Genomic DNA, 27051 nt, shown 5'->3' with positions numbered 1-27051 from the left:
CAAAAACAGCTGATTGTCGGGTTTTCAAAATGGCCACCGGGTGCTTAAAATGGCTCCCCGCTGTGCTTAGGGATGGATTTCTCGCTATACAGGTAGCGAAAATGGCCGCCGTATGGAGGATCTTTGCTGGACAGTGAGTTTTTACCCCATTGGAACGCATTGAACGTTTTCAGTGCGTTTCAGTGGGGTTTTTAATTTTGCTTTACGATTTTTTCGCTTAACAGCGATTTTCCTGGAACGGATTATCATCGTTAAGTGAGGCACCACTGTACTGTATTGTGTTTTTGTATTATACTTTAAAGATTGTTTTAGTTATGCATCCTTTTTTATAGTATGTTGTGAGTGGGATAAAAATAAATAGGTGGGATAAAAATAAAATGGAATGAATGAACAAATGAAACTAACAAAATTTAGCAGGGGGCTACTTTCTGAAGTTAAGAAGAGTTATTCTGCTTACTGAAAATCCTAATCGGGATGGCTGTGACATCTCCTGGAGCAGAACTGGGGGTACAGTTGGCTCTACAAAGGGTTGCATATAGACATGGGGGGAATACCAATTTAAGTGGTGCTGGATACCAGTTTATACAGTTGGATCTTGGCCAGCGGTGAATATTCAGGAAGCTCTGGGACCTATTTAGGGCCAGCATTTGGAATGTTGTTGTCAGTATATAGAGGCGTTGACAGCTGAAATTTTAACGTACCTACATGAGCTCCTTAAATGCTATTGGGAATGGATGATCATTCACATTTTAAAAATTATAAAACCCTTTCAATATTCTAACAGGAATCTCCCAGAATGCGAGTACTTCTGCATTCCCAAAACATCTTGATTATTCATTAGAATTTACTGAGTATCCAAGAATCCTCAAGCCTTCTCTGAGTTTTATTGCCACAGTGAGTTACTCCATTACTTTTTCCTATTATCAATATTATTGCAAAAGACATGGCTAATGAAATATGCATAATGTAGATAGTTATGTTTTAAAAGTGTGTCAAAGCTGTCTTTTGAAAAGGTTGATGATGGCATTGTCTAATTCATTAAGTATGTTTTGTGGCTCAGTGATTCAAGTGGCAAGGGCTAGATGCACTTTTGACGTTTCAAGACTTGCGAGTGGAACATAAATATTATTGTTGTAATTAGAATCAAGTTAACCAGTTCTGAAGGTTTTGATTTGATTTATGGACATGTTTTTGTATTACTTTCAGCTGAAAGTAGCACGGTTTGACGCCAAGCCACTGACCTCTGAGGAAAGAAGGAACAAGGTCATGGTCACTTTTGAACCCTCAAAAAGAGGGATTTATTTCATGGACGATAAGGGAAATGAATCACAGGTGAATGAGGCAGCTCAGAACTTAACTTATCCCGTTCCAGAAGATGGCATTATTCAGATTGAGTTTCCCATTGAGGTGAATACAACAAAACTGAGTGTCAAGGTATGCTTTTCTTGTCATATTGTTTCAAAGCAAAGCTTTATTTCTCCCTGCTGCCATCTGTTCCTACGTGCACACTTTATAGGAAAGGCGTTTGGGTGTGTTAGGGAAACTGAGAGCAATGCCGTGAGGAAGCAAGACTCGATTACTAGCCTGGACGCGCATAACAAAATCATCATCAACGACAACTGCTGCCCGGACTTTACCACTCAGCTGGCTTGCCATGATAGGAGTTGCCGTCCAGTGTATCTGGAGGATACTTGGTAGAGGCCGCTCAGGGCAGTTTACAGCATATAAATATCACAAAAATGGAAATAATAAAATACAAATAAACAATAAACTCAAGACATAAACGCACATAAAAATAAAACATTTTTAAAACATTCAAAGCAATTAAAACATTTAAAAGGAGGGACACATTAATGGTAGAAGTGGCCCATTTGGTTGTTATCGTCCTGGCAGCTTTTAAAAGCCAGGCTGGGCAAGGCTCTAGGGAGTTTGCGGTGGCCCTGCAGCGATCTTAGCACCTTGTCAACCTCAGATGATGAAACAGGCTGAAGCTGATGTAATATTACCAGACAAGCTGGTGCAGTGGACATCTCAACCTGATCTACTGCCAAAGTATGGCGTACTAGGTCCCAGCAGATAGCGTCCACTTTGTTTTTTTAAAAATGCTGCAAACTATCACAGGCGAGACTACTGGAGGCCCATCTTGACCAGCCCTAGATAAATCACGACCAGTGCAGAATAATTCCACCTGATGGTTATCCGTAAAAAGATCTTTGAGCAGCTTTCACGACTGTTGAGTAGCCTTAGTTTAAGATCTGTCGGTGGCCGCCTCCAGATACTCTCTAGCCTTCTCCTATTTTACTCCATTGCCCATAGTTCTTGAGAGTAGCATGGGGCAGAGTGGGCTGAACAGTGGAGAGTGCTGTCCTCTGAAGATGCTGGCCACAGAGACTGGCGAAACATTAGGAAGAACAACCTTCAGAACACAGTCAAAGAGCCTGAAAAAAAAACCCACAGCAACCAGTGGAGAGTGTGTTTGGGTTTGATCATGTCAGCTGCCCGGGTCGCTGTGGCATACCATTCAGTGAACTGAGCTTCGACAGGAGCTCCAAACAGATCAGCCAGTAGCCCTCCCATTGTCTCCTGGAAACCAGCTGGATTCAGTAGCCAGTGGGGGGCAGACCAGTTTAATGGATCACATTTCAGTTTAATTACTAACTGAGGGCTCATCTTCACTGGCTCTTTTGGATCAGACTGTTGCAGATTAAATAGGGTTGCTTTGGGTCAGGTGGAGGTGCAGTATGCTTTTTGGTGTGCTCATCACTTCCATATAGCATATTGGAGGTCAAGCAACCCTATTTTGTCCTGCTCCTTTTGGTATTTTGAAGTGGCTTAATAAGCGACCCACTTCAGGATTCAGCTGTGGGCAGTTTCTCAATGGGTCTTTTGGAGAACGCAAAGAAAATACTATTTTTCCTTCTTTTAAAAAAAGTTATGCCATACCTCAATGATTGTTCACCAGTGTCTTAAAAGGAATTTCACTCCCCCTGCCCCACCGCTCAGGAACAGAGGAAGTTTTCAATTTGCCAATATCTTGAAGTTGCTCACTTAAGCCACTTCAAGATACAGGAAATTCCAGTTGGAGGGAGCCTGCTGGAAAAACTTGTTTTTGGTCTGTACCCAGCGATCAAAGAAGCTGGAAACAGACCAAAACAGAGCAATTCTACCTGCACCAAAAAAAATTAGAAGCCCTGACAGGGGCTCAGAAAGATATGGGTAGGATTAGCTCTGGGGACAGTTTGGTTTGCTCCAAAGATTACATAGTATGACCATCAGAAAAGAAGAGTGAACCATATGGCCCTGGGCTACTTACTGAGACAGCTTTTGGAAAACAACCTGAAATGTAGTTACTTTAGAAACGCTAAGATACTGTTTATCCCCACCTTTTGGTGTTTTGGTATTCCTTTTCATCCTGACATTATAAAATAGCAGCATATCTTCTAGTGCGTATTTTTCTTTCCTTCTATGAGAAAGTAGGTGAAAATCTCATTATGTCATTTGTGAAAGATTCATAAACCTTCCTTTCTTTTTTTGTGATAGACTTGAGTACTTGTCCTTTCTTCTCCTCCTCCTCTCTCTTTTTCATGTATAGGCCAAATTTCTGAAAAGTCATGCTTCGGTAATCATACACGACATATTCTACTCTGAAAGCATGACTTATCTCCAGATCAAAAAAACAAGTCAAGATGTAAAGGTAACTTGTGCTTTCCAAAAACAAATTCATCCATTTCTAAACTTACAGGCAATATATTGTATCATAACAGTCATTCTTATTCAGATCTTATTTTTCCCCCCTAGGTTGGAACACCTTTGGAACTAAATATTGAAATTAACAAACCTGTGAAAGAGATCAACTACATGGTAGTTCTCAATTATTTAAAATTTTAAATATGCAGATTCAGTGCTAATAAACATGGGGAGGTCAGCAAATCTTCCGTGCTAAATAATGAATAAAATTTCACCAAAAAAGACATTATTTTACTCACTTAAAAAACAAACAAACCCAAACGCTTTGATTTCGAGTTCAAATGCATTATTTGTTTTCTTATGGCCAATTTTTATCCAGTCCTTTCCGCAGACATTGGGCACATTTTTCTTCTAAAGAAGTAATTTTTAGGTTAAAAATGTGTTACTTCAGTACAGCATCTCATATACTTTAGGTGCTTTAAAAAACAATTAAATTGTGTGACGTGAATGTTTCAGCAGCAATAGGCTGCCAGATGGATTCAATAATGTTTTTGTCACTCAGGTGATGTCTAAAGAACAAATTGTGGCTGTAGGAAAAAAGAAAAGCTTTACAAGATTTACTTTAACACCAGAGAAGTCCTGGGCTCCTACAGCATTTATAGTTGCCTACTATGTGAGTGACAACGGGGAAGTAATAAGTGATGCTCTCAGTGTTCCTGTTGAGCCTGTTTTTGAAAACCAGGTAAGCGTGTAGTACTTTCTCCTGTATGGAATTAGAAAGTGAACGTTTACAGAAGCCAAAATTTATTTAATTGCTAGCGTATTAGTTTTGAGATCTGAAAGGATTTCCTATATGAAAATGTGTTCCTAGAACTTGTGGCATGGCCACCTTACAGTGTGAGCGAGCTAGTAGTTTTCTATACATACCAGAAAAGAATGCTTAGGATGGCGTGTATTGACTACTGATTCGTACAGCTTCGTAGAGCAGGCCATCAGGCCACTGTTGCAGGAATTAAGAATGTAGCCAGAATCCTCCTTTAAAGAAGATGTATGCAGTTGTGGTCACACCAGTTGCTTATACCTTTTGGTGGAATGTCAGTCACACAACCAGTTTTGCTTACTGGTGCATGGTCGGTTGTGTGGCGGAGACCCCATAAGTCAGTGTTCCCCAACCTTTTTCGGACCACGGACCGGTTGAGGGGTATGGACATGCGCAGACCAACCTTTGCCGGGGGGAGTGCGGGGGGAGAGGTCTGTCTTGACGGCCCAGTCGGGCTTAAGCCATGGACCGGCAGTGGGCCGTGGACCGGGGGTTGATGACCTCTGCCATAAGTAGATATAAACTGTTCATGTCATTACCATTGCACATTCAGTTTTTTTCAACAGGACTCTGGCCTTTGCATCTTAGAGAGACGCTAGCTCAAATCTACATTGAACTGTAGGTTTGACAGCTGTCAATGCATTCCAATGGGGGGAGAAAAAAATCACCAAAAATTAACGAAGAGTCAGAACAAAGCCAAATTAAGTTAGCAAAGGTTTTACAAGGTGCACTAATGATTCCAAGCATTTTAAACAGTTTTTGAACATTTTAAGACACTTTAAATATAGCGAAAATGGACAATGTTAAGCAAAACAGGGGGACCCAAACTGTCATCGCTATGCGAGGCATGGTCCCGAAGATCGCTAAGCAAAAATTGCCCATAGGAAACATCGTTAAACGAATCGTAAAATGTTCCAAAAAAACAATTGCTAAGCGAATTCTTCGTTAAACGAAGCAGTCGTTAAGCGAGGCACCACTGTATTCACAAATTCCAATTTTTTAAAACAGAGATCTTGCCAAAGATAAGTTTTTTAAAAAAATCACACAATATATTTTAATGGATTGATTTTAATGAAAGTTTTGTGCATGGCCAGTTTTTCCCCCTCTTTGAAAGAAGACTGATTTCAGGACAACTTACACTTTTCTGGAGGAGAACTCACTGTCTTGAAACTTCAGAGACAATTAAAAGCAGCCACCGAAACATGCGGATTTGTTTATTGATGCTTATAATTATTTGAGTATCTTGTTTAGTCTTCAGACATTTATGCAACCAGTCCAATAAAACTCTGTTATTAATGTTAATGATACTCATGTGATTTTCTATATGTTGTGTGTCATCAAGTTGCTTCCAGTTTAGGATGACCCTGTGATGACCCTATAGATTCCAAAAGGTTCTGTACTAACATCTCTGCTCAGCTCTCCCATAGTGTAGTTCAGTGGTTCAGATTTCTGGGAGTTCAATTCCGCACTGTGCCTTCTTGATAGGGGCTGGATTCGATGATTCACAGGCCCCCTTCCAGCTCTGCAGTTCTAAGGTGATGATGACAATAATTAATTGTGTCAATCCATTTCATCTTAGGTCTTTCTCTTTTCCTAGTACCTTCATGTTTTCCTAACATTATCATCTTGTCTTCTCAGTAGATACACCCAAGGTATGATAGTTCAGTCCAGGCATTTTAGCTATTGTATTTGTTTGATTCTTTTAAAATATACATTGTTTTTGGCTTTTAAATATTGTGTTTTAATGATGCAAGCTGCTTTGAGTACTTTTTAAGGAGAAAGGTGAGGTAAAAACAAACAAATTAATAAATAATATTATAGAACTACAGTGGTGCCTCGCTTAACGAGTGCACCGTTTAACGAAAAATCCGTATAGCGATCCCTTTTAGGGGATCGCTATACGGATCAGCCCCAATCGCCGCACTCGCTTTGCGACGATTGGGGCTCCGGCGGCCATTTTGGAGCCGCCGAACAGCTGAGGGGAGGGCGCGAAAACGCTGATAGGGGCCATTTCAGGTCATCCGGCGGCCATTTTGGATCGGCGGCTCCAAAATGGCCGCCGGATGTGAAAACATCGCTGGAGGGGTAAGTTTGCACACTTATTGGAGCGCATTAAACTAAGTTTAATGCGTTCCAATAGGTTTTACTTACCCGCACAGCGATGTTTTCGTATAGCGAAGGTTAATCTGGAACGGATTAACCTCGCTATACGGGGCATCACTGTATACTGGTACGAAGCTAGAGCACAACAAAGGTTTTAAAAAGCAGGAAAATAAAAAGGCCATTGCTAGATGTTTGTTCCACATTTTCAGGACCAATTCAAATTCTTAGTTGCTCCAAACCAAGTGACATCTGAAGGAAGATAATTTTTCTTTCTAGTGTAATGTAAGCCATTATGATTTCCCCTCCAGATTAATATGCACTGGAATAAGAAGAAAGCTAGACCTTCTGAGCCTGTCTCCCTCAAAATTAGTGTGACAGAACCTGAAACATCAATTGGACTTTTAGTTGTTGACAAAAGTACAAAGCTGCTGGGAAAAAGAAGTGACATCACAGAACGTGCTGTAAGTTTTTGAGAGGAAGAAGAAAGTTTTTTGTTTACATGCCTTTCAGATGATTACAGAAGCAGCTACCAGATTTGATTGTCATTCTCACAATAAAACCAACCAATTGAATTAATTGGTAACAATCTGGATTATTTGTACTAGACTTAAGGCGTGACTTAAGGGATGTGTGAATTCACATATATTTGTTCACTGTAAAGTCCCATTGGGGAATTACGGTTTCCCAGATCTCTCTGCCTTAACTGTCCACACCGGGAGAGAGAGAAAGCCCTGTTAACACCTTGTTTGCAGTAGACCAGCAGGTGGCACTGTTAAAAGGGAACTGCTAACTAGCTGTTACCAAGGCTTCCTAATCTTACTAGTTTTGCCAAAAATTCTTAAGAAAAAGGCTTTGCCCTTACCTGCTTTAAAAAAAAAGGGAAAAAATCTTGCAGACTGAGCTGTGCTCCTGCTATCCCCTGAGTGTGTGCTGGCTTCCTTCTCTGTACTCGTGGAGAGAAGGAGCTGTAAAAAAAAAAGAGTTGAGGGGGAAGTTGTATGTGTGTGTTTATGTTTATGCATGTCTTGTCCTCCCTCGCAAGGTAAAATAAGAAGAAGGGGTATATGTGCTCATTCACAGCTTGTCTTCCCTTTTCTGCATTGGTCCAGGCGATCACTTATCTGAACTGGTTGATGTGAATAGAGCTGGTTTTTATTTTTTAAAGGAGAAGCCCAATCAGTGGAGGGGAAAAACTATGGATAGGGTAGGGACTACAAACTGATTTGCATTTCTCTTTGCATTATGTAGTAAATGGGGCGAGGGGGGGAGGGAGAGAAAGCAAACCATCCCAGCCCAAACCTGTAGGATTTCTCACATTTTTTCCAGTGTAGTTGCAGCCTCAGTTTCTTACAATTCTTGCTGCCCTTTCCCTTAGACCTCTCCAATATGTGGTTTTTTTTCTGAGGGGGGAAAACCATCATTGTAAGGGGCAATTATTTCCATTGCTTCACTTGTGCTACACTGGTATGTAGATGCTGCTTAGAATGCAGTCAATATGTATGGTTTCCTTCAAGGTAAGCTGTTTGTTGTCCCATAGTTCAGGCCAGTTTTTAAATTAATCAGCAACACATTGGCCTGTGTTTGTGTGCATGCATGGACAGATGCATGAATGTGTGTATGTGCATACATGTTGGGGAAATGATTTGTTTGTATGGTTAAAGTCTGCTTTAAATACTTAACCATCACTAAGCCTTCAAGGGGGGAGGCAAATAACATTGTTAACATTGTGCTTGTTCAAAAAATGAAAAACTACTTGGTGTTTTTTGTTTAGATAGCACACGAGCTAGGTCTGTACAGCACAACACTCCATTATGGTGAAGCCAGAAATTCCTACGGGGTTTTTCAGGTACAGCTCTAAAATGTATATGACAATTTCCTCTTTTTCAGTTGTTTTGATATCTGAAGATACTAAATTTATGAAAATACTAAAGTTGAAAATAATATTAATAAAATTTGTGTGTGTGTCCTAATGATGTCTGACTTAGGACAACTCAATTCTTTATCAGTACTAGACATTATAGTGTTGGGATGCTTTTTTCTTCTAAGCTTAATGGTTTTTGGTTGTTGTGGATTTTTCGGGCTCTTGTTTTTTGTTTATATATATATATATATATATATGCTCTAAAATATGGTATAAAGTAGTACAGTGTTAATGGGGAAACATATTCATATGTTGTATATTTTGAAATTAAAAGATCTTTTTGCACATTGTGTTCAGAAATGTAATCTGTGGGTGTGGACTGATGCCAGCTTTTCAGAGCACGAAGATTATGATTGTAAGTATATAGAGATCAAGTAATTAATACCTTGCTTGTGGGTTGTGATATGCAGAACACGAAGAAAATGGCAATCAAAGTAATGTGAACTATGTTACAGTGTAGTAAAACTGCTGGGCATACATTGAATTGGGGATGTGCAAAGATTAGCACTTCTGATGTTGTTGACAGTGACTCCCATAATTCCTACCCAGCACAGCTAATGGTGAGGAATCCTGGAAGCTGGGATGCAGAAATTGATAGAGGGCCATGCTCTGCCCAGTTTTGCTGTAAGCATAGTTGTGTAGATCCAGGCTTAGTTTCTGCTGCCAGAAGTGCTGGAAGGGACTTTCCCTCTTTCCCTGTATTATCCAGGGCCCTCTAGAAGTCTGCTTCAGTGGGTTTGGGAGACTCTAAAACAATGAAACTGTGGCCGCCTCCTCATACGTCACAGAGGGGACGCCACTTCACACTTTCTTTCCCTTATCACGCTGCCACCAACCACACACATATATCTGACTCCTCAGACAAAGGTATGGATTTTAAAAATAAAAATTATTGTTTATTGGTACAACTTAATATATAGTAAATCAACATATGAACTGAATAAGTCAATCAATAAAATAAAGAATCCCTTCAGACACTCTATCACTCAGACCTTGTCTAACACAGTACTTCATAACATACATGCCCTAACTCAAACTGAAACTCTCCTTCTCTATCTTCTCATCCTAGCTCAATCAATCCCCACACAACATTCACACCCCCCTTATATACATAGCTCCACCTCCTGGAGTCCCACCTCCTGCCCTGCTACAGGCAGATGAGCTCCAGCATAACATTGATAGGCAGGTGACGTCATCGCAGCCGTCACAGAAACAAATCAAGTTAAGGGCCGCAATGGGAAAGGGAAATAGGCTGAAGGAAGCTTCTGGATGGAAGAAGCTCTTTAGTGCCCAAACAGTGAAATTTAGATCCATCTGAATTTAAGGTTGTTAAAAAACAATTTAGCCTAATGTTAAAATAGTTTTTTCTCTCTCCACAGCATATGGAGATTTTTCAGATTCTGTTGCATATGATGATTTTATGCATCACATGGAAAATACAGTAGTGCCTGCTGGTGCTGGCAATCTCTATGTAAGGACAAATTTTCCAGAAACGTGGATTTGGCAAGAAATCACAACAAGGTAAAAATTGCATTGTCTTACAAGGTGATGATGAATGTATATCTGTGAAACGTCCTTTGAAAATTATTGTTTACTTATTAATTAAATTAACAGTTGATAATAATTAGTTACATTATTATTAATTTTAAGCAGTGATCATTGGATATATTTTTTAATGAAAACATATTGTCATAGACGGTATAAAGGTTAGGTCCTCATGTGAGACCTGGAAGCACATGAAGACTTATTTGCAGAGGCTTTAAACTTGCATCTTACAAAGGGTGTAGGAGAAAGATCTAAATAAATCTGACAAGATTTAGTCAAAGCTATAAACACGAACTGTTAAAACTTTTACATCCCATTGAGCATAGTAACTGAGCATAGTAACAGAAGTTTAACACCTCCACTGGAAGCAACAGTGTCAGACTTCAAACTTCATGTATACGGCATGTTTCACACATGCCTGTTCAATGCATTAAAGCAGTGGTCCCCAACCTTTTTAATGCCAGGGACCAGTTTTGTTAAAGACCATTCTTCCAAGGACCGGTCCCTGTGAAGGAGGGGCGTGGGGGGTGTCTGTGCGTGCACTAGGGGGAGAATTTTTTTTAAAAAAAAACTAAAACGACTTTATTTATTTATTTATTTATTTATTTATTTATTTACTTACTTACTTATTTATTTATTTAAATAATAATTAATTAATTATTTAATTTATATGCCACCCAGACACCTTTGGGTAGTGTGGGCGGCATATAAATTAAATAATAAATAAAATAAATAAATATAAAAAGGGCAGGAAAGGAGGGAGTGAGGGAATAATGGGGAAAAGAGGAAAGAAAGAAAGAAGGTCATCACTGGGGCACACAGACCCCTCAGACAAAGGTTTGTACTTTTAAGCACAAAAAGAGAGTAGGCAGAGAGAGAGAAGACAATGGGGGGAAAAGAGTTTTGAGGCTAAAACACATTTTAAACCCACACATTTTAACAACAACACTTTTTAAACCAAGCAACTTTTAAACAAAACACACTTTTTGGTCATCTTCTCCAGGGGTTCCCTTTCCAAGGTTTCCCTTGGCTGCAGGCTCCATCCTGGTGAAAGATCTGTCCAATTTCGTCTGCTTCAGTTCAGTCACACACATTCCATCTTCATGCTTTTTGATGATGTCCTGTTTCATTTCAGTGGAGATGATATTCTTCCCTTCGATCTCTTTTTTTGGAGCCACGAGTACTGTTCAGCACACCACAGTACACAAACCTAGGAGCCACAGAATCCATCAACCATTATTCCAGCAAACAGACCCCCTCAACCTAAAACCAAACTGCAAAGCCCCTGTACAGTAAATACAGCATACATACAGTACTCACCCAAAACAGGCAGTCTCTCTGTTTTAAAAAAGAAAGTCAAAAATCCAAAAAATTAAAAAACAAGCCAAAAATGCAGTATGTACAGGCAGTACAGTACCAGGCAGTAACAGGCATTGTAATATATAATGAAATAATAATACAACTCACCATAATGCAGAATCAGTGGGAGCCCTGGGCTTGTTTTCCTGCAACCAGATGGTCCCATCTGGGGGGGATGGGAGACAATGCCACCCGAAGTGTGTCTTTTATGTCCAGTCTATTGCGTAATTTAGTTTTTGTTGCAGTCATAGCAGAAAACCCTGCTTCGCAAAGATAGGATGTTGGAAATGGAAGCAAGCTTTTCAGTGCTTTTGTGGCAATTCCAGGATATTCTGTCTTTACTTTGATCCAGAAAGTATGGAGATTTGCTGTTGTCTCAAACATACTTTTAAGGCCACCGTCATTTGCGATCTCAAGCAGTTGATCCTCCTCTAGCACAGATAAAGCTGATTCACCTGGCTTGTTCAAAAATGGGTCACGGATCCACTCCTTCCCAGTTCTGGGGTCTTTTGCTGTTGGGAAATAATTCTCAAAGTCTTTCAAAAGCTGAGACAGATGATCATGCACCAGTTGCGAGAAAGAAGGCGCTGGCTCAGTCCCGTTCAAAATCTCTGCTACTGTTTGAAACATATCAAAAATTCCAACTTTTACTCGTTGCCCCCATGATTCTAGTTTGGCTTTGAATGCAGCCACTTTATCTGCTGACTTAAACACCGTTGTCATTCTCCCCTGAAGTGACAGATTGAGTTGGTTGAGCAAGTTGAATATGTCGCACAAATAAGCAAGTTTTGTAACCCATTCTGCGTCACTAAAATGTGCTGCCATTGGTGATTGTTTTTCTGTAAAAAATCTCTGGAGCACTTCTCGTAATTCAAAAACTCTGGCCAGACATCTACCTTTAGAAAGCCATCTCACTTCGGTGTATAAAAGAAGATGTGTGTGACCTGCATCCATCTCCTCACAGAGCTGTTCAAACAGACGAGAGCTAAGGGCATGCACTTTAATGTGGTTGATCATTTTAATCACATCCTGCAAAACCTTGTTAAGTTCAGGTGGCATTTTTCGGCTAGCCAGCATTTCTCTATGAATGACACAGTGTGTAGACTCACATTCAGGAGCAACCTCCTTGATCCGAGTAGAGAAACCTGAAATCCGTCCAGTCATGGCAGCCGCTCCGTCTGTGCATATACCAACACAAAATGACCAATTCAGTTTTCCTGACATGTAATCATTCAAAGACTTGAATAGTTCTGCAGCTGTGGTATTGGTTGGTAACAAAAGTGCACATAACATATCCTCATGCACATCCTCCTGAAAAATATATCGCACAAAAACAAGCATTGTTGCCTTGTTGTCAACATCAGTGGACTCGTCTGCCTGGAGTGCGTACCATGGTGACTCTTTAATTCTCTTTAACAACTGTGCCTCAATATCCTCTGCCATTTCATCAATTCGTCTACTTACGGTGCTAGCTGAAAGAGGAACACATGACACTTTTTGAGCTGCAGCCTCCCCTAAAACTTCACGGCAAACGTCCTTAATAGAAGGCATGATCAACTCTTCACCAATAGTAAAGGGCTTCTTAGTTTTAGCAATGTTGTTAGCAACTAAGAATGATGCTCTCAGCGCAGACACATTTGGTGAAGTGGTGGTCTTCAATAATTGCTTCTGTTCTTCGTGTTCACGTTTTTTTCTTTTGAAAAACTCCAAAGGCTTGTCTTTAAATGCAGGGTGCTTGGTCTCCATGTGGCGAAGCAATTTTGATGGTTTCATGGCTTCGTTGGATAGCTGCTCACCACATATTATACAAAGCGGGCTTGGAGAATGTGAATCACCCATTGCAATGAAGCCATAATTTAAATAGGACTCTTGGTATTTTCTTTTAAATGCAGCTTTCTTTTTGTTGGCAGTCTTAGGGTCTTCTACTTTCTCGTCATTGGGTCTTTCCCCCTTTGCAAAGAAGCTCTCCAGTGATGATTGTTTTTTGCTCATTTTGGCTACAGTTAGCTTGCTGAGTTTTGACTGTAATAAGTCTATCTATAGATAGAAGAAGAAAGCCAAGGAAAAGGTTGCATGGAACTAAACAGAACACAGTTGAATGACAGCAACAATTCTAATCACCTATTTTCTGTACATGACAGCTAAGTAAAACCTCTATATACAGAGGCTGTGGACAAAAGAGACAGAATACCACAGAGATGTAGAGGTTTCAAAAACAAATCAAAAGCAGAAACAATCTGCATTATGCCCTTGTTGTGGAACCCTTGGAGACAAGTGTATAGTCAACCGTGGGACCTGAACTCTGGACCTAGACCCTTTGGGTCCACCAGTAGTCACATGTGGAGTCCACCAGTTCTCCACCTATGCCTCACAAATTATCAATAGACAAAGCAGTTAAAAGCACAGCAAATTATATAAACTTGTGTTCACATATCAAGCTTTAAGCTCAATTGTAGGTCTATGTGCATACCTATATATAGAAACACTGTTGTCAGTCTATCCTTTTGAAACAACTGGTAGGTGAGTCCCACACTCCTCTGCGTATAGCCACTCTATAGATGAAAATAGGAAAGGACAAAAGTAAGCAAAAAAATTCTGACAATATATTGTTTGGTTGTGTGGATTTCTTCTGTCACTGGCTAAATTAAAAGAGACAAGGGAACAAAGGTTAATGGGCTTCTGAATCTCCAGCTTTGATCTTGAAGTTGAAGGGAGAGAACCAAGGAGAGGAAAGGAGGAAAAGGAAGGGAGAATTTGCAAAGGTAGTGCAGCTTTGATCTCTTCCCTCGTCTCCCTTCCCCGGCTGATGGCGGGAAATTCAAATAGCGGAGGGCAGCGAAGACTACCGAAGACAGAGGGAGAATGGGATCAGCTGCACTGCCTTTACAAAGGCAGTGGGTCTTGGCCAAGGCTTGGATCTGGATTTCCCTGTCTATCTATCCTGAGCTGGAGCAAAGGGAAGGGATCAAAGTGATTGGGAGCAAAGTGCTGATTTGTTTCCACCCACCCCCATGCCACCAGCCGGGGACAGAAAGGGGCAAAGCTGGTTAAACTGCTGTACTGCAGCCAAAACTGTGCTCACGACCTGGGGTTCAATCCCAGGTAGCTGGCTCAAGGTTGACTCAGCCTTCTATTCTTCCGAGGTTGGTAAAATGAGTACCCAGCTTGCTGGGGGGGGGGGCAATGTGTAGCCTGCATGATTAACTTGTAAACCGCCCAGAGAGTGCTTGAAGCACTATGGGGCGGTATATAAGCAGCACGCTTTGCTATGGTCATAATAACAATAACATTTAAACCTGTACCTTCCTATACCAAGATAATTTTTCTTAGCTGGAAGAGTAGCTGCAAGGGCCTAATCAGCAGCCAGGAAAAAGCAAAACAAAACAAGCTGCATGCTCCTCACTACCATGTTCCTTTTGGCGTTAACATCAAGCTCCTGCATGCTTTCTAAATGACCATGGTCAGTGTGGCTTTAAACATAAGAGTATGGCAGTCTCACAGCTAGATGTCACCCTCCCCAGGTGGAAACTACTGTAATGAAATCAAGGGCAGTCGGATGGACAGTGTGCTTTATGGGTGGGCTGCAGAAGTAAACTGTAAGGGAGTGGAATCCCATGAAAAGCTATGCTTGTGCATGTTGTCAATTCACCATCTGGGTAATGTTTTCAGTGGGTTTCAGTATCCACTACTCCTACTAACTTTGGGTTAAAAACATTTCTGCAAAATTTCCTGCCATGTGGTTCTTCATGCGCTAAATTGTGCTTTGCTGCATGCTGTTGTGGATGTTGAGTGAAGGAGTTGGCTGGAAAGAGTGCTTTGAGCCACAGGCCAGTAAGTTAGTATTCTTCAGAAAGGGTTAAAAAAACAACAACCCCAAGATAACTATTTCAGGTAGAAAAAACATGAAAATTGTTATTATTTTTTAAAAAAAATGCTAACTGCAACTCACTAATTGTTGGGCTTTGGAACTGTAACTAACTACTTTTCAAAAGTAAGCTCTAGGCAAAGTTTCACAGGTGTCTAAACATTGGAAGAGAAGCTACTGTGAGCTGGAGGGGGGGAGAGCGATCAAAGTGACTGGGAAGGAAAGGGCTGGTTTCTCTCTCCCCCCCCCCCCCCTTGCCTCCGCCAGGGATAGAAAAAGGCAAGGCTGGATCCTAGCCTTGTCAAGATCCGCTCTCTTCCTATCCTGAGCTGGAGGAGGGGGAGGGGGGAGAAACGAGCAAACAGACGGGAAGGAAAGGGGCGATTTTCCCCTCCTCCCCCCCCCCCTCTGCTGCCCAGGATAGAAAGGAGGCTCGATCCTTCCTTGCCCCATTGAAAGCCCAGGCTTTCTATCCTGGGCTGGAGGGGGGGGGAGAGAAACGAGGAAACTGACGGGGACGAAAGGGGCTCTTTTTCCCTCCTCCCCCCCCTCTGCCGCCCAGGATAGAAAGGAGGCTGGATCGTTGCCCCATTGAAAGCACAGGCTTTCTATCCTGGGCTGGAGGGGGGGGGGGAGAGAAACGAGGAAACTGACGGGGACGAAAGGGGCTCTTTTTCCCTCCTCCCCCCCCCTCTGCCGCCCAGGATAGAAAGGAGGCTGGATCGTTGCCCCATTGAAAGCACAGGCTTTCTATCCTGGGCTGGAGGGGGGGGGGGAGAGAAACGAGGAAACTGACGGGGACGAAAGGGGCTCTTTTTCCCTCCTCCCCCCCCTCTGCCGCCCAGGATAGAAAGGAGGCTCGATCCTTCCTTGCCCCATTGAAAGCTCAGGCTTTCTATCCTGGGCTGGAGGGGGGGGGGGAGAGAAACGAGGAAACTGACGGGGACGAAAGGGGCTCTTTTCCCCTCCTCCCCCCCCCTCTGCCGCCCAGGATAGAAAGGAGGCTCGATCCTTCCTTGCCCCATTGAAAGCTCAGGCTTTCTATCCTGGGCTGGAGGGGGGGGGAGAGAAACGAGGAAACTGAAGGGACGAAAGGGGCTCTTTTTCCCTCCTCCCCCCCCCTCTGCCGCCCAGGATAGAAAGGAGGCTGGATCGTTGCCCCATTGAAAGCACAGGCTTTCTATCCTGGGCTGGAGGGGGGGGGGAGAGAAACGAGGAAACTGAAGGGACGAAAGGGGCTCTTTTTCCCTCCTCCCCCCCCCCTCTGCCGCCCAGGATAGAAAGGAGGCTCGATCCTTCCTTGCCCCATTGAAAGCTCAGGCTTTCTATCCTGGGCTGGAGGGGGGGGGAGAGAAACGAGGAAACTGAAGGGACGAAAGGGGCTCTTTTTCCCTCCTCCCCCCCCCCTCTGCCGCCCAGGATAGAAAGGAGGCTCGATCCTTCCTTGCCCCATTGAAAGCTCAGGCTTTCTATCCTGGGCTGGAGGGGGGGGGAGAGAAACGAGGAAACTGAAGGGACGAAAGGGGCTCTTTTTCCCTCCTCCCCCCCCCTCTGCCGCCCAGGATAGAAAGGAGGCTCGATCCTTCCTTGCCCCATTGAAAGCTCAGGCTTTCTATCCTGGGCTGGAGGGGGGGGGAGAGAAACGAGGAAACTGAAGGGACGAAAGGGGCTCTTTTTCCCTCCTCCCCCCCCCCCTCTGCCGCCCAGGATAGAAAGGAGGCTGGATCGTTGCCCCATTGAAAGCACAGGCTTTCTATCCTGGGCTGGAGGGGGGGGGGGAGAGAAACGAGGAAACTGACGGGGACGAAAGGGGCTCTTTTTCCCTCCTCCCCCCCTCTGCCGCCCAGGATAGAAAGGAGGCTGGATCGTTGCCCCATTGAAAGCACAGGCTTTCTATCCTGGGCTGGAGGAGTGGGGGGGGAGAGAAACGAAGAAACTGACGGGGAAGAAAAGGAGACAAACCCGGTGCTCACTGTCTTCTCTCTCCACAATGGCGCGCAACAGAACTTTCGTTTTAACCACTCTGGAATTCAAATGTATGACACGCCCTCCCGCGCATGCGTGGGGGGGGGAAACAATCTGTCTCCACGGCCCACTTCAAAGAGCTCCACGGACCGGCACCGGGCCGCGGACCGGGGGTTGGGGAACAGGGCATTAAAGGACTGCTTCTCTGTCCCTGTTTTCCTACATGAAAGTGTTTGAAATGTGCATTCCAGTTATTGATCCAAAGTAGTACGATATTATCTAAATGTAGCTAGTTATTATCTGGATATCTTAACTTGTTGCCTGAACATTACCACTGAAAATAATGGGTGCATGTGGATACTTTTTCTCATGTTCATTTATGGCCCAGATCAAATGAATTGTCTCTATAATTTAGGACCATTTCAGTCTTACTACTACAGTATATTGTCATGCAGATGACATTTCCATGTAGGGAAACTCATTGCCAACAGTGCTAGAGTGGGGAAGAATCTCTCACTGGTGATGTTGATAGGAGGACATCTCTCTTTTAGGAAGCTTCCATGTCCCCTATGAACAATTTCCCTCTCCAGGTGTGACTTTAACCAGTCTTTAAAGTTCTGGCTTACTGTGAATGAGCCAGAGTGCTGGCGCTTACTGGTATTCAGACAATCCCACTATAAGTGAAAGTAACTAAGAAGGCCAAAAATCTTCCAATCATGGTCTGTTCGAAACCGGCAAGAGCAAGCACTCTGGTTAGTTTTGTCTCCCAACCCATCCTTTGTTTTAGGATGATTTCCCTGGCTTGTTAGGGGTTAGAAACAATCCTGAGTGCCAACTCCTGCTGGTTGGTAGGGAAAACATCTCCTTTGCTTTTGTCCTAAAGAGGGTCCGTCCTTGCCAACCATAAATGCACAAGGTTGAATGCAAAAGATGCTACTCTTGAAAAGTGAGAGCTATAGACAGGCGGTATGTTCCTGTGTCAGAGGGAATTAAAAGTACACTTCATATTTGCTGGTTGTATACCAATGTTGAGTGACACGGCATTATAAAGTCTGAAGCAGGAAGGCAAGGTCTATAAACATGTGGTGGATTTCTATTAAGGACCTAGCATTCCTTACTTTATGTCAGTTGGATCTGTAAAATATGTAAAAAAAATGTACTTTTGCTTCACACTTCTTACTGTTTTACATGTGTATATGTTTGAAGTGTATGTGTTTACATGCCTTGCCTCATGTGGTATGAATTGCTCCTTACAGCCCTTGTAGAAACTGAATGCTTGACTCTTACTTGTACCTTTGTTACTCTTCTTGAAATTGATCTGGCAAGAAGATCAGCCTGGATCTACAGTACTGATAGTTATCCATGTGTTTTTTTTTAAATTATGCTTCTATCTTCTTTCCATCTATAGATCAACTGAAGCAACATTAAATGTCACTGTTCCTGATACTATTACTTCCTGGGTAGCTAGTGCATTTATAATATCTGAAAACCTTGGACTGGGAGTGATGAAAATGCCCATTGAGGTAACAACCTATTTTTTAAAAAATTCTGATCTGATTGCAGTAGTCTGGTTTGCTTTATGTTAAAAGCTTTCAGCCATCTAGCTCCTAAACTGACCCTCATCTTCAAGACCAGAAACCTGCACAATGGCTCTTTATACAAGTACATTTATTTATTTGAAACATTTGTATTGCCTTTCATCAAACTTTGATTTCAGGGTAATTTATAGAAATTATTAAAACAAAAACCAGAATTTAAATACTATAAACATTATGAAACTGATTCAAAACAACGAACAGAAGGCGAAGGGTTTCTTCTCTTCATAAGGTAAAGGTAAAGGTTCCCCTTGACATTTTAGTCAGTCATGTTCGACTCTAGGGGGCGGTGCTCATCCCCGTTTCCAAGCCATAGAGCCAGCGTTTGTCCGAAGACAGTTTCCGTTGTCACGTGGCCAGCGCGGCTATACACAGAACGCTGTTTACCTTCCCACCAAGGGAAGGTATCTACTCGCATTTACATGCTTTCGAACTGCTAGGTTGGCGAGGAGCTGGGACAAAGCAACGGGAGCTCACTCCGTCACGTGGATTTGATCTTACGACTGCTGGTCTTCTGACCCTGCAGCACACAAAGGCTTCTGCGGTTTAGCCTGCAGTGCCACCACGTCTTCTCTGCATATATGTGGTTAAAGGCTAACTTATGTACAGTGGTGCCCCGCATAGCGGCATTAATCCGTTCCAGGATTAACGTCGCTATCTGGATTCGTCACTATGCCGGGGTGACAAACCCAGACCTACTGGGATCTATCACACAGTTACTAAGCTGCCACCAACCATTCCCTATAATAAGTCACACAGACCAGGGATGGATTTTTAAACAATAAAAGAATAAGGTTTATTTTAAATACAAACAGGGTAAATAAAACAATCAGGTGAATAAAATAAAGTAACGTGGCTTATTCTCACACACACAAGCATACAGTTTGGTTCACCTAGAACCTTTAACTTAAAGCACAGACCCTGAACCCATCAGTTCTGGCTAACCAACAGACCCCTGAACCTTTCAGGTTGGTACTCTGACACACAGTAGTACCCTGTCAGACACCCAGACTCCCACAACAGCTTCTTCTTCCCCAGCTGCTGCTTCGTCCCAACCCAGTGTCTCACAGTCTGTCTCAGCATCTACTCTTCACCACACAGGCATCACATATTTATACAGTACAGCCCCTCCTCCTGATGTCCCGCCTTCCACTCCCCATAGGATGGAACTTTCCCTCCAAACCCATGACAGACAGGTAACATCAGTGCTGTTATGTAACACCTCCCCTCTTTAAAAGTTGTTTTGTAGGGGGAAAGCTAAAAGTGCTTTTCACCAAAAAACAACCTAGGTAAAATACACAAAAACAGTTATACATACCATATAATACTTACATATACTTACACTCCAAGTTAACCATAGCAAATATGCATTTAAACATTTTACCATATACATTACATCAATTTACCTTTATTAATACAAACCAAATTCAAAACCAGGTACATTTAACTTTTTGTTTTCATTATATACATATAGTCCATGTTCTTTCGCCGTCTTCAGTCTTCAGGTCTTCTTGATAAGGCGTCAGCAACACAGTTCACTGACCCTCTGACCACCTTCACTTCAAAGTCATAGTCCTGTAAGTTCAAAGCCCACCTCATAAGTTTGCTATTGTGGGTTTTCATTGTCTTTAACCATTGCAATGGTGAATGGTCATTACACAGAATAAAATGTCTTCCCCAGATGTAAGGCTTGGCCTTCTGGATCGCGTAGACTATGGCCAAACACTCCTTCTCCACGGTTGCCAAATGTCTCTCACCTTTTTGGAGTTTCCTACTCAGGTAGGACACTGGATGCTGGTCACCATTCTCATCCTCCTGGCACAGAACTGCTCCTACCCCGCTGTTAGACGCATCGGTGTAGATGATGAACTCCCGGTCGAAGTCTGGAGCACGCAGGACAGGATAGTTGATCAACGCCTCCTTCAACCTCTGGAACGCCGCCTCACAGTCGCTGGTCCACGGGATGCTGTCATCAGTCTTCTTCCTCGTCAGATCGGTCAGCGGAGCCGCAATCTCGCCAAACCTCGGGATGAACTTTCTGTAGTAGCCCACCAACCCAAGAAATGATTTGACTTTTTTCTTGGTGTTGGGTCTGGGCCAATCACGAACAGCTTCTATTTTGGCCTCCAGGGGTTTTATCACTCCTCCCCCTACCTTGTGACCCAAGTATTTTCTTTCTGGGATACCCAGCTGCAGTTTGCTCTCTCTGCAGAGCCTAGGCCAAAGCACTTCCTCCCCTGGGTTAAAGCGCCTCTCCCTGCCTTCCTGGTCATCCCAAGCTTTCTTTCTGACCTTTTGAGCTGGCAGGGTCTCTGCTGCTAGCTCTAGGTTTCTCCTTAGGTCATTCATCAAGGTGTCTATGTAAGTCACAACGTCTTGTGGGTCACCCTGGGCGATCTGCCCCCAACCCTGCTCGATCAAATCAAGGGGCCCCTTCACCCCTTTCCCAAATAAAAGTTCAAATGGACTGAACCCGGTACTGGCTTGTGGCACTGATCGATAAGCAAACAAAAGGGATTGCAGCTTCTGGTCCCAATTGTTTGGATTCTCTGCCAAGTAAGCCCTAATCATGCGCATTAGAGTCCCATTGAACTTCTCAGTTAACCCATTACTTTCCGGATGATAAGCAGTGGTTTCCTTGTGCTTTATTCCACAGATTTGCCATAAGCGTTTCATGAGCTTTGACGTGAACGATGTGCCCAAATCTGTGATTATCTCTGAGGCAAATCCCATCCTGGACATGTACCCCACCAAAGCATCGGCCACTGTGTTAGTTTCGATGTTTGTCAAGGGTATGGCTTCAGGATACCTTGTGGCATGGTCCACAATTGTTAGTATGAACCTATTCCCCCTCTTTGTGGCCTTGGGCAAAGGTCCCACAATATCCACCCCTATGCATTTGAACGGAGTGTCTACCACAGGCAAAGGGCACAACTTTGCTTTGGTCCTGTCGCGGTTATTCCCCTGCCTTTGACACACATCACATTGTTTACAGAACTCCCTGATCTGCTTCCCTATGTCAGGCCAGTAGAAATTCTGTGTGATTCTCTGCTGTGTTTTGTTCACTCCTAAGTGTGCAGCAAACATGTCAGAGTGACCCCTTTGTAAGATCATGGGGCGATACTTTTCAGGTACCACTAGCTGACTCCTGATCCCATCTCCCCCTTTTGAGATATTCCTCAGGGTCTCTCTATACAGAATCCCCTTTTTCTCCAGAAATCTCACTGGGGTTTCAGGTGTTAGCTGGGCGTCAGTCACCTGTTCAAAGCACTTTTGGAGAGTGGCGTCTGCCTTTTGCTCCTGTCCAAATCTGCTGTCTGTGGTTAAGGTTTCCACCACAGCTTCTGAACTCCCCTCTGCTACCGTCTCTGGCTCATCATTACCCCCCTGAACTGTCCCTGTGGTGGCTTGTGAGCGTGTAATCACTAGCACCCGTTTCACATGTTCAGCCAGGTCATTTCCCACGAGCACGGCTGCTGGCAGAGTCGATGAAATCGCTATCCGCCAATCTCCCCTCCAGCCTTGAAAGTTGACAGGTACCTCTGCTACTGGCAGAGAGATTATCTGCCCCTCAATCCCTGCCACCTTTATGCTCTCATTTGGGATTATAAACTCCCGAGGGATGATATCTGGATGGCACAGGGTTACCTGGGAACAAGTGTCCCGCAGCCCCCTATACTGACGGTCAAGTATTCCTACGTCCACCCCGGCTGTCTCAAACAACTGAGAATCTGTTTTTACCAGCAAGCAGCGCTTTACCTCCCCAAGAGGACCATTTTCCTCAGCCTGATCAGCAGAGGTAGCTGTTCCAGACTGAGTAGTCATGGCAACAGGCTCCCTCTGTGACAATGAGCTTTGCTCTTTCTGGACACAGAACACAGCTTTTGGCTTGGTCCCACTAGAATTCTGAGGCACCATTCCTTTTAGCTGCTTTAATTTCTCACACTCTGAGATCAGATGACCCTTTCCCTGACAGAAATAGCATTTTCTAGTGTATTTGGATTCTCTCTCCTCTTGTTTCGGTTTTCCCTCCAAATTCTGAGGGCTTGGTTTCATGCCTGAGGGCTTCCCTTCACCATGGGCCCCTCCCCCTTGCTGGCTTTTCCCTGGTCCCTGAGAGTACTTGCTGTAGGTTTCTTTGGGTTTACCTACAGATTTCCCCTCACCCAAGGGCTTTCTTATTTGGGAGATAAAATCTGCGATCTCTGCGGCTGCTGCCACAGATTTCGGTTTCCTTTCCCTCACCTGGAATTTCAATTCCCCCTGCAGGACTGAATAGAACTGTTCCAGGGCTATCAAGTCTTTAAGCTGCTCATAGGTCTCTATTCCCTCCTGCGATAGCCATTTCTCAAGCAGCCTCACCAATTGGGCCCCCACTTGGGTAAAAGTCTGTTCTGGTTTCTTGGTGAGGGACCTGAATCTTTGTCTCAGCTGCTCTGCATTTATCCCATGTCTGGCAAACACCAGTTTTTTAAACTCTGCAAAATCTTTCATCAATTCCTCAGGCATCTCGGCATAAACCTCAGCCAGGCTACCACTGATTAAAGACCGCATGATGGTCATCTTCTCAGTTTCCCTCACTGAGAAGTCCACAAACGCTCTTTCCACTAAGGAAAAGAACACCTCAGGACAATCTCCCTTGTGGTACACAGGGAATTTCTTCAGGTCAGCCTTAGACAGTTGGCCTCCCTCAGAATCCCTATTATTATTATTGTTCTGATTCATCAGTTCCAATTTTTTTAATTCAAACGCCATTTTCTCTCTCTGCAATTCCCTCTCCATTTCCATTCTCTCTCTCTCTAATTCAAATTGCCGCTGTTTCTCTCTTTCCCTTTCCTCCATTTTTTCTCTCTCTAATCTTTCCTCCATTTCCCTCACCCTCAGTTCATGCTGTTGGGCTATGAGTATTTTTCTGAGTTCTGGGTCCTGCTCTCCTGTGCTGTCACCTTGCACTGAGCCAAATTCATCCTCAGAACCTTGGTCAATCTGGGGGTCTTTCACCTCACTCATTTCTGCTACTTGGCTTCGAGTCAAGGGCATACCCCCCCTCAGAACAGGCTGCTTTAAAAAGTCAAGCCTCAAAATAAAACGACCACTTTTTTCCTTTTTGCCTCAGAACCAGCTCTCCCCAGAGATTGCTGCTGTTCTTCAGCACTAAATTTGCAACAGTATCGAGTCAGAGCCTACCCCCCTCTGCTGGGCCTCTCAGCTGGCAAGCTAGCTCGCTGTTGCTACGCAGTTTTTCCTCAGCTTTTTCCCGCCAAAACTAGGCTGCCTCAGAGCACCTTAATCTAAGTCTCCCCAGTTGGCACGTTCTTCTACTAGCGCACCTCCCCGTGAGGTACACCTAGAAGATTACCTACGCGCCTCAGACTGTCCCTGACTAGACCCCCCTTGCTCTGGGCACACCTGCCAAGGCTTTGCTGGACCGCTGGACAACTGGACCAGTCGTATCCCACCGCTGCCACCAATCAATGTGACAAACCCAGACCTACTGGGATCTATCACACAGTTACTAAGCTGCCACCAACCATTCCCTATAATAAGTCACACAGACCAGGGATGGATTTTTAAACAATTAAAAGAATAAGGTTTATTTTAAATACAAACAGGGTAAATAAAACAATCAGGTGAATAAAATAAAGTAACGTGGCTTATTCTCACACACACAAGCATACAGTTTGGTTCACCTAGAACCTTTAACTTAAAGCACAGACCCTGAACCCATCAGTTCTGGCTAACCAACAGACCCCTGAACCTTTCAGGCTGGTACTCTGACACACAGTAGTACCCTGTCAGACACCCAGACTCCCACAACAGCTTCTTCTTCCCCAGCTGCTGCTTCGTCCCAACCCAGTGTCTCACAGTCTGTCTCAGCATCTCCTCTTCACCACACAGGCATCACATATTTATACAGTACAGCCCCTCCTCCTGATGTCCCGCCTTCCACTCCCCATAGGATGGAACTTTCCCTCCAAACCCATGACAGACAGGTAACATCAGTGCTGTTATGTAACAGGTATCTACTCGCATTTACATGCTTTCGAACTGCTAGGTTGGCGAGGAGCTGGGACAAAGCAACGGGAGCTCACTCCGTCACGTGGATTTGATCTTACGACTGCTGGTCTTCTGACCCTGCAGCACACAAAGGCTTCTGCGGTTTAGCCTGCAGTGCCACCACGTCTTCTCTGCATATATGTGGTTAAAGGCTAACTTATGTACAGTGGTGCCCCGCATAGCGGCATTAATCCGTTCCAGGATTAACGTCGCTATCTGGATTCGTCACTATGCCGGGGGGATCACCATAGGAACGCATTAAACTCTGTTTAATGCGTTCCTATGGGGGAAAAACTCACCGGTAAGCGAAGATTCCCCCATCCAGCCGCCATTTTCACTGCCCGGTAAGCGAGGGTAGGGTGCAAAAACGCTGCGGGCGGCCATTTTGCTGATCCGGCAGCCATTTTGGAACCGCCAATCAGCTATTTTCTAAACATTGCAGTGCGATCGCATTAGCAATTGCAAAAAACGTGTCGCTGTGCAGATTTGTCGTTAAACGGTGCGCTCGTTAAGCGAGACACCACTACATGTTTCAGTAAGCAGCTGGGATGAGCATGCTTGAAGCACCTCTAGGATAATATACTGATTTTTTCTTGTGTTTAGTGCACATCTTTGTGGTGAGAGGGTGGTGGAGGGGATGGGGAGTTGGCTAGATGAGCGGAAAGAGAGCGGTGCCCCGGGAGTGATTGTAAAGCTGACTGAGGCTGCCCCCCCGCTGGTGGACGCATGAGTGGACGGTCTGGCCCCAGGGGCTGGACCCTAGTTAAGTCCGGCCGTGCTTACCATCTCTAGCAGGGATTAAAGTCAACAGGTGATGAGGAAATGCTGTGTGTGTGGAAGTTACAGTAGAAATTTACTATTGAACATCCTTTCCCCGACGTGTTGCCACTGAGGGCCATTGTCTCTGGAAGCTACTTTTCCTTAGACGCAGAGGTTTTGTTACTTCGGGTGGGGGTGGGAAGTCATGTTTGCTTAGGTTACACATCTGGATCATAGCAGATGTGGCTAAATCATGTCAACATGGAGTTGGCCACGAGTGAAGAAGTAGGAAGACAACAGGAGGCCCAGAACTTCCCCCACCCTCAGCAGCTCTTCAAGCCACAGAGGGGAGTAGAGCATGGTGGAGAACCAAATTCAGAAATAGACCTGAGTAAAAAAGACTTACTTGGGCAGAGTACAGTAAATGCAGTATGTGTTGTAGCCCGCCCTTCCTTTTGGAGGGAGATTGCTTCAGAAGGATCAGGTGAAGGGAAAGAGCAAACAAAAGACTGCAGGAAGTATGTAAAGTCTCTAGATGGCACTCAAGTTTTAAGAAATCAGATGAGAAGGTATTATTGCATCAAATAAAAAAAGCAGAGTTCAAAATGAAGATTACTTTTAGTTGTCTCGCATATTCATAAGCCAGGGGTTTTATTCTCCAATGGCAATGGTTATTCTGGGACCCCGTTTCCCTCCTCTCTGAGAAAGGAATGTCGGTTGTGCTCTTAGGGAGGCATAAGTAATGAGATTTCACTTCCACATCTGTGTATAGTATTCTAAAACAGGTTAGTCTTACAGCAGCCCTGTGAAGTGTTTGTTGCTAAAGTTGCAATCCTGTATTGTCTTGTTACTTGGAGGCTGGGCACTTTGGAAGTTCGACCTTCAGTACTGTTTCTGCTCCCATCCCAGCACAATGGCTTGTGAGATTTTAGCCTCCCACACTAAAGAATTTGCTTTTCTTTGACAATGACATGTTTGGAGCCTTAATTATATAAATGTTTTAATTGTATCTTTACATGGTCCTGCTATCCATATCAATGAGATCCATCTAAAAAGCTTGCAATAAACAAAAAGGAATCTGCCAAGCACACTAGTTAGTACTAAACAGGAGAACAGCTGAAGCTTCCGTGACTGTAGGTGCACCTTCTCATTCAGACAGAGAGAGGCACCAGCCAACAGGGTGGAAAACATGAGGAGAATTTTTCCTGTCTCACAAATGTTCTCTCTTGCTGATGTTCTTGGGAGATTTCCAACAGTCCTCCCCAACCTGTGCCACCCCCAGCCGCTCAGTAGGAGAGTGCTATAGAGCAGTGCTCTCCAACCGTGGGTCTCCAGATGTTCTTGGACTTCATCTCCCAGAAATCCTGGCCAGGAA

At 43.8% G+C, this 27051-nt stretch overlaps 2 protein-coding genes across 5 annotated transcripts in view; one reads left to right on the top strand and one right to left on the bottom strand.

Moving 5' to 3' along the window:
• The window catches only part of CD109 (CD109 molecule), a 119205-nt gene that overhangs the window by 53156 nt on the left and 38998 nt on the right, over positions 1-27051 (top strand). For all 3 annotated transcript variants that reach the window (XM_072999675.2, XM_072999673.2, XM_072999674.2), the window contains 10 exons: positions 785-894; positions 1207-1434; positions 3593-3694; positions 3799-3861; positions 4250-4429; positions 6919-7071; positions 8382-8456; positions 8829-8886; positions 9911-10052; positions 18674-18788. In XM_072999675.2, the coding sequence (XP_072855776.2) occupies positions 785-894; positions 1207-1434; positions 3593-3694; positions 3799-3861; positions 4250-4429; positions 6919-7071; positions 8382-8456; positions 8829-8886; positions 9911-10052; positions 18674-18788 (1226 nt within the window). The remainder of the gene's footprint in view (positions 1-784; positions 895-1206; positions 1435-3592; positions 3695-3798; positions 3862-4249; positions 4430-6918; positions 7072-8381; positions 8457-8828; positions 8887-9910; positions 10053-18673; positions 18789-27051) is intronic.
• On the bottom strand, positions 10502-16582 carry LOC140707335 (SCAN domain-containing protein 3-like). Of its 2 annotated transcripts, XM_078385787.1 has the most exons (3): positions 13906-16582; positions 11544-13472; positions 10502-11286 (listed from the first exon to the last, which is right to left on the bottom strand). In XM_078385787.1, the coding sequence occupies exon 2, from the start codon at positions 13425-13427 to the stop codon at positions 11556-11558; it is 1872 nt and encodes a 623-aa protein (XP_078241913.1). In that variant the 5' UTR covers positions 13428-13472; positions 13906-16582; the 3' UTR covers positions 10502-11286; positions 11544-11555. The 2 variants fall into 2 exon arrangements, with proteins under 2 accessions (XP_078241913.1, XP_078241910.1); XM_078385784.1 differs by having other exon boundaries at positions 10502-13472.

The sequence above is a fragment of the Pogona vitticeps genome, chromosome 1 (assembly GCF_051106095.1).
Source record: "Pogona vitticeps strain Pit_001003342236 chromosome 1, PviZW2.1, whole genome shotgun sequence".
NCBI lineage: Eukaryota > Metazoa > Chordata > Lepidosauria > Squamata > Agamidae > Pogona > Pogona vitticeps.
Note: the sequence above shows the minus strand (reverse complement) of the source record. Positions and strands in the feature narration are given on the sequence as shown.

Bases quoted from the DNA above. Each gene is read 5' to 3' on its own strand.
- LOC140707335 (XM_078385784.1), bottom strand. From the start codon at position 13,427: ATGAGCAAAAAACAATCATCACTGGAGAGCTTCTTTGCAAAGGGGGAA.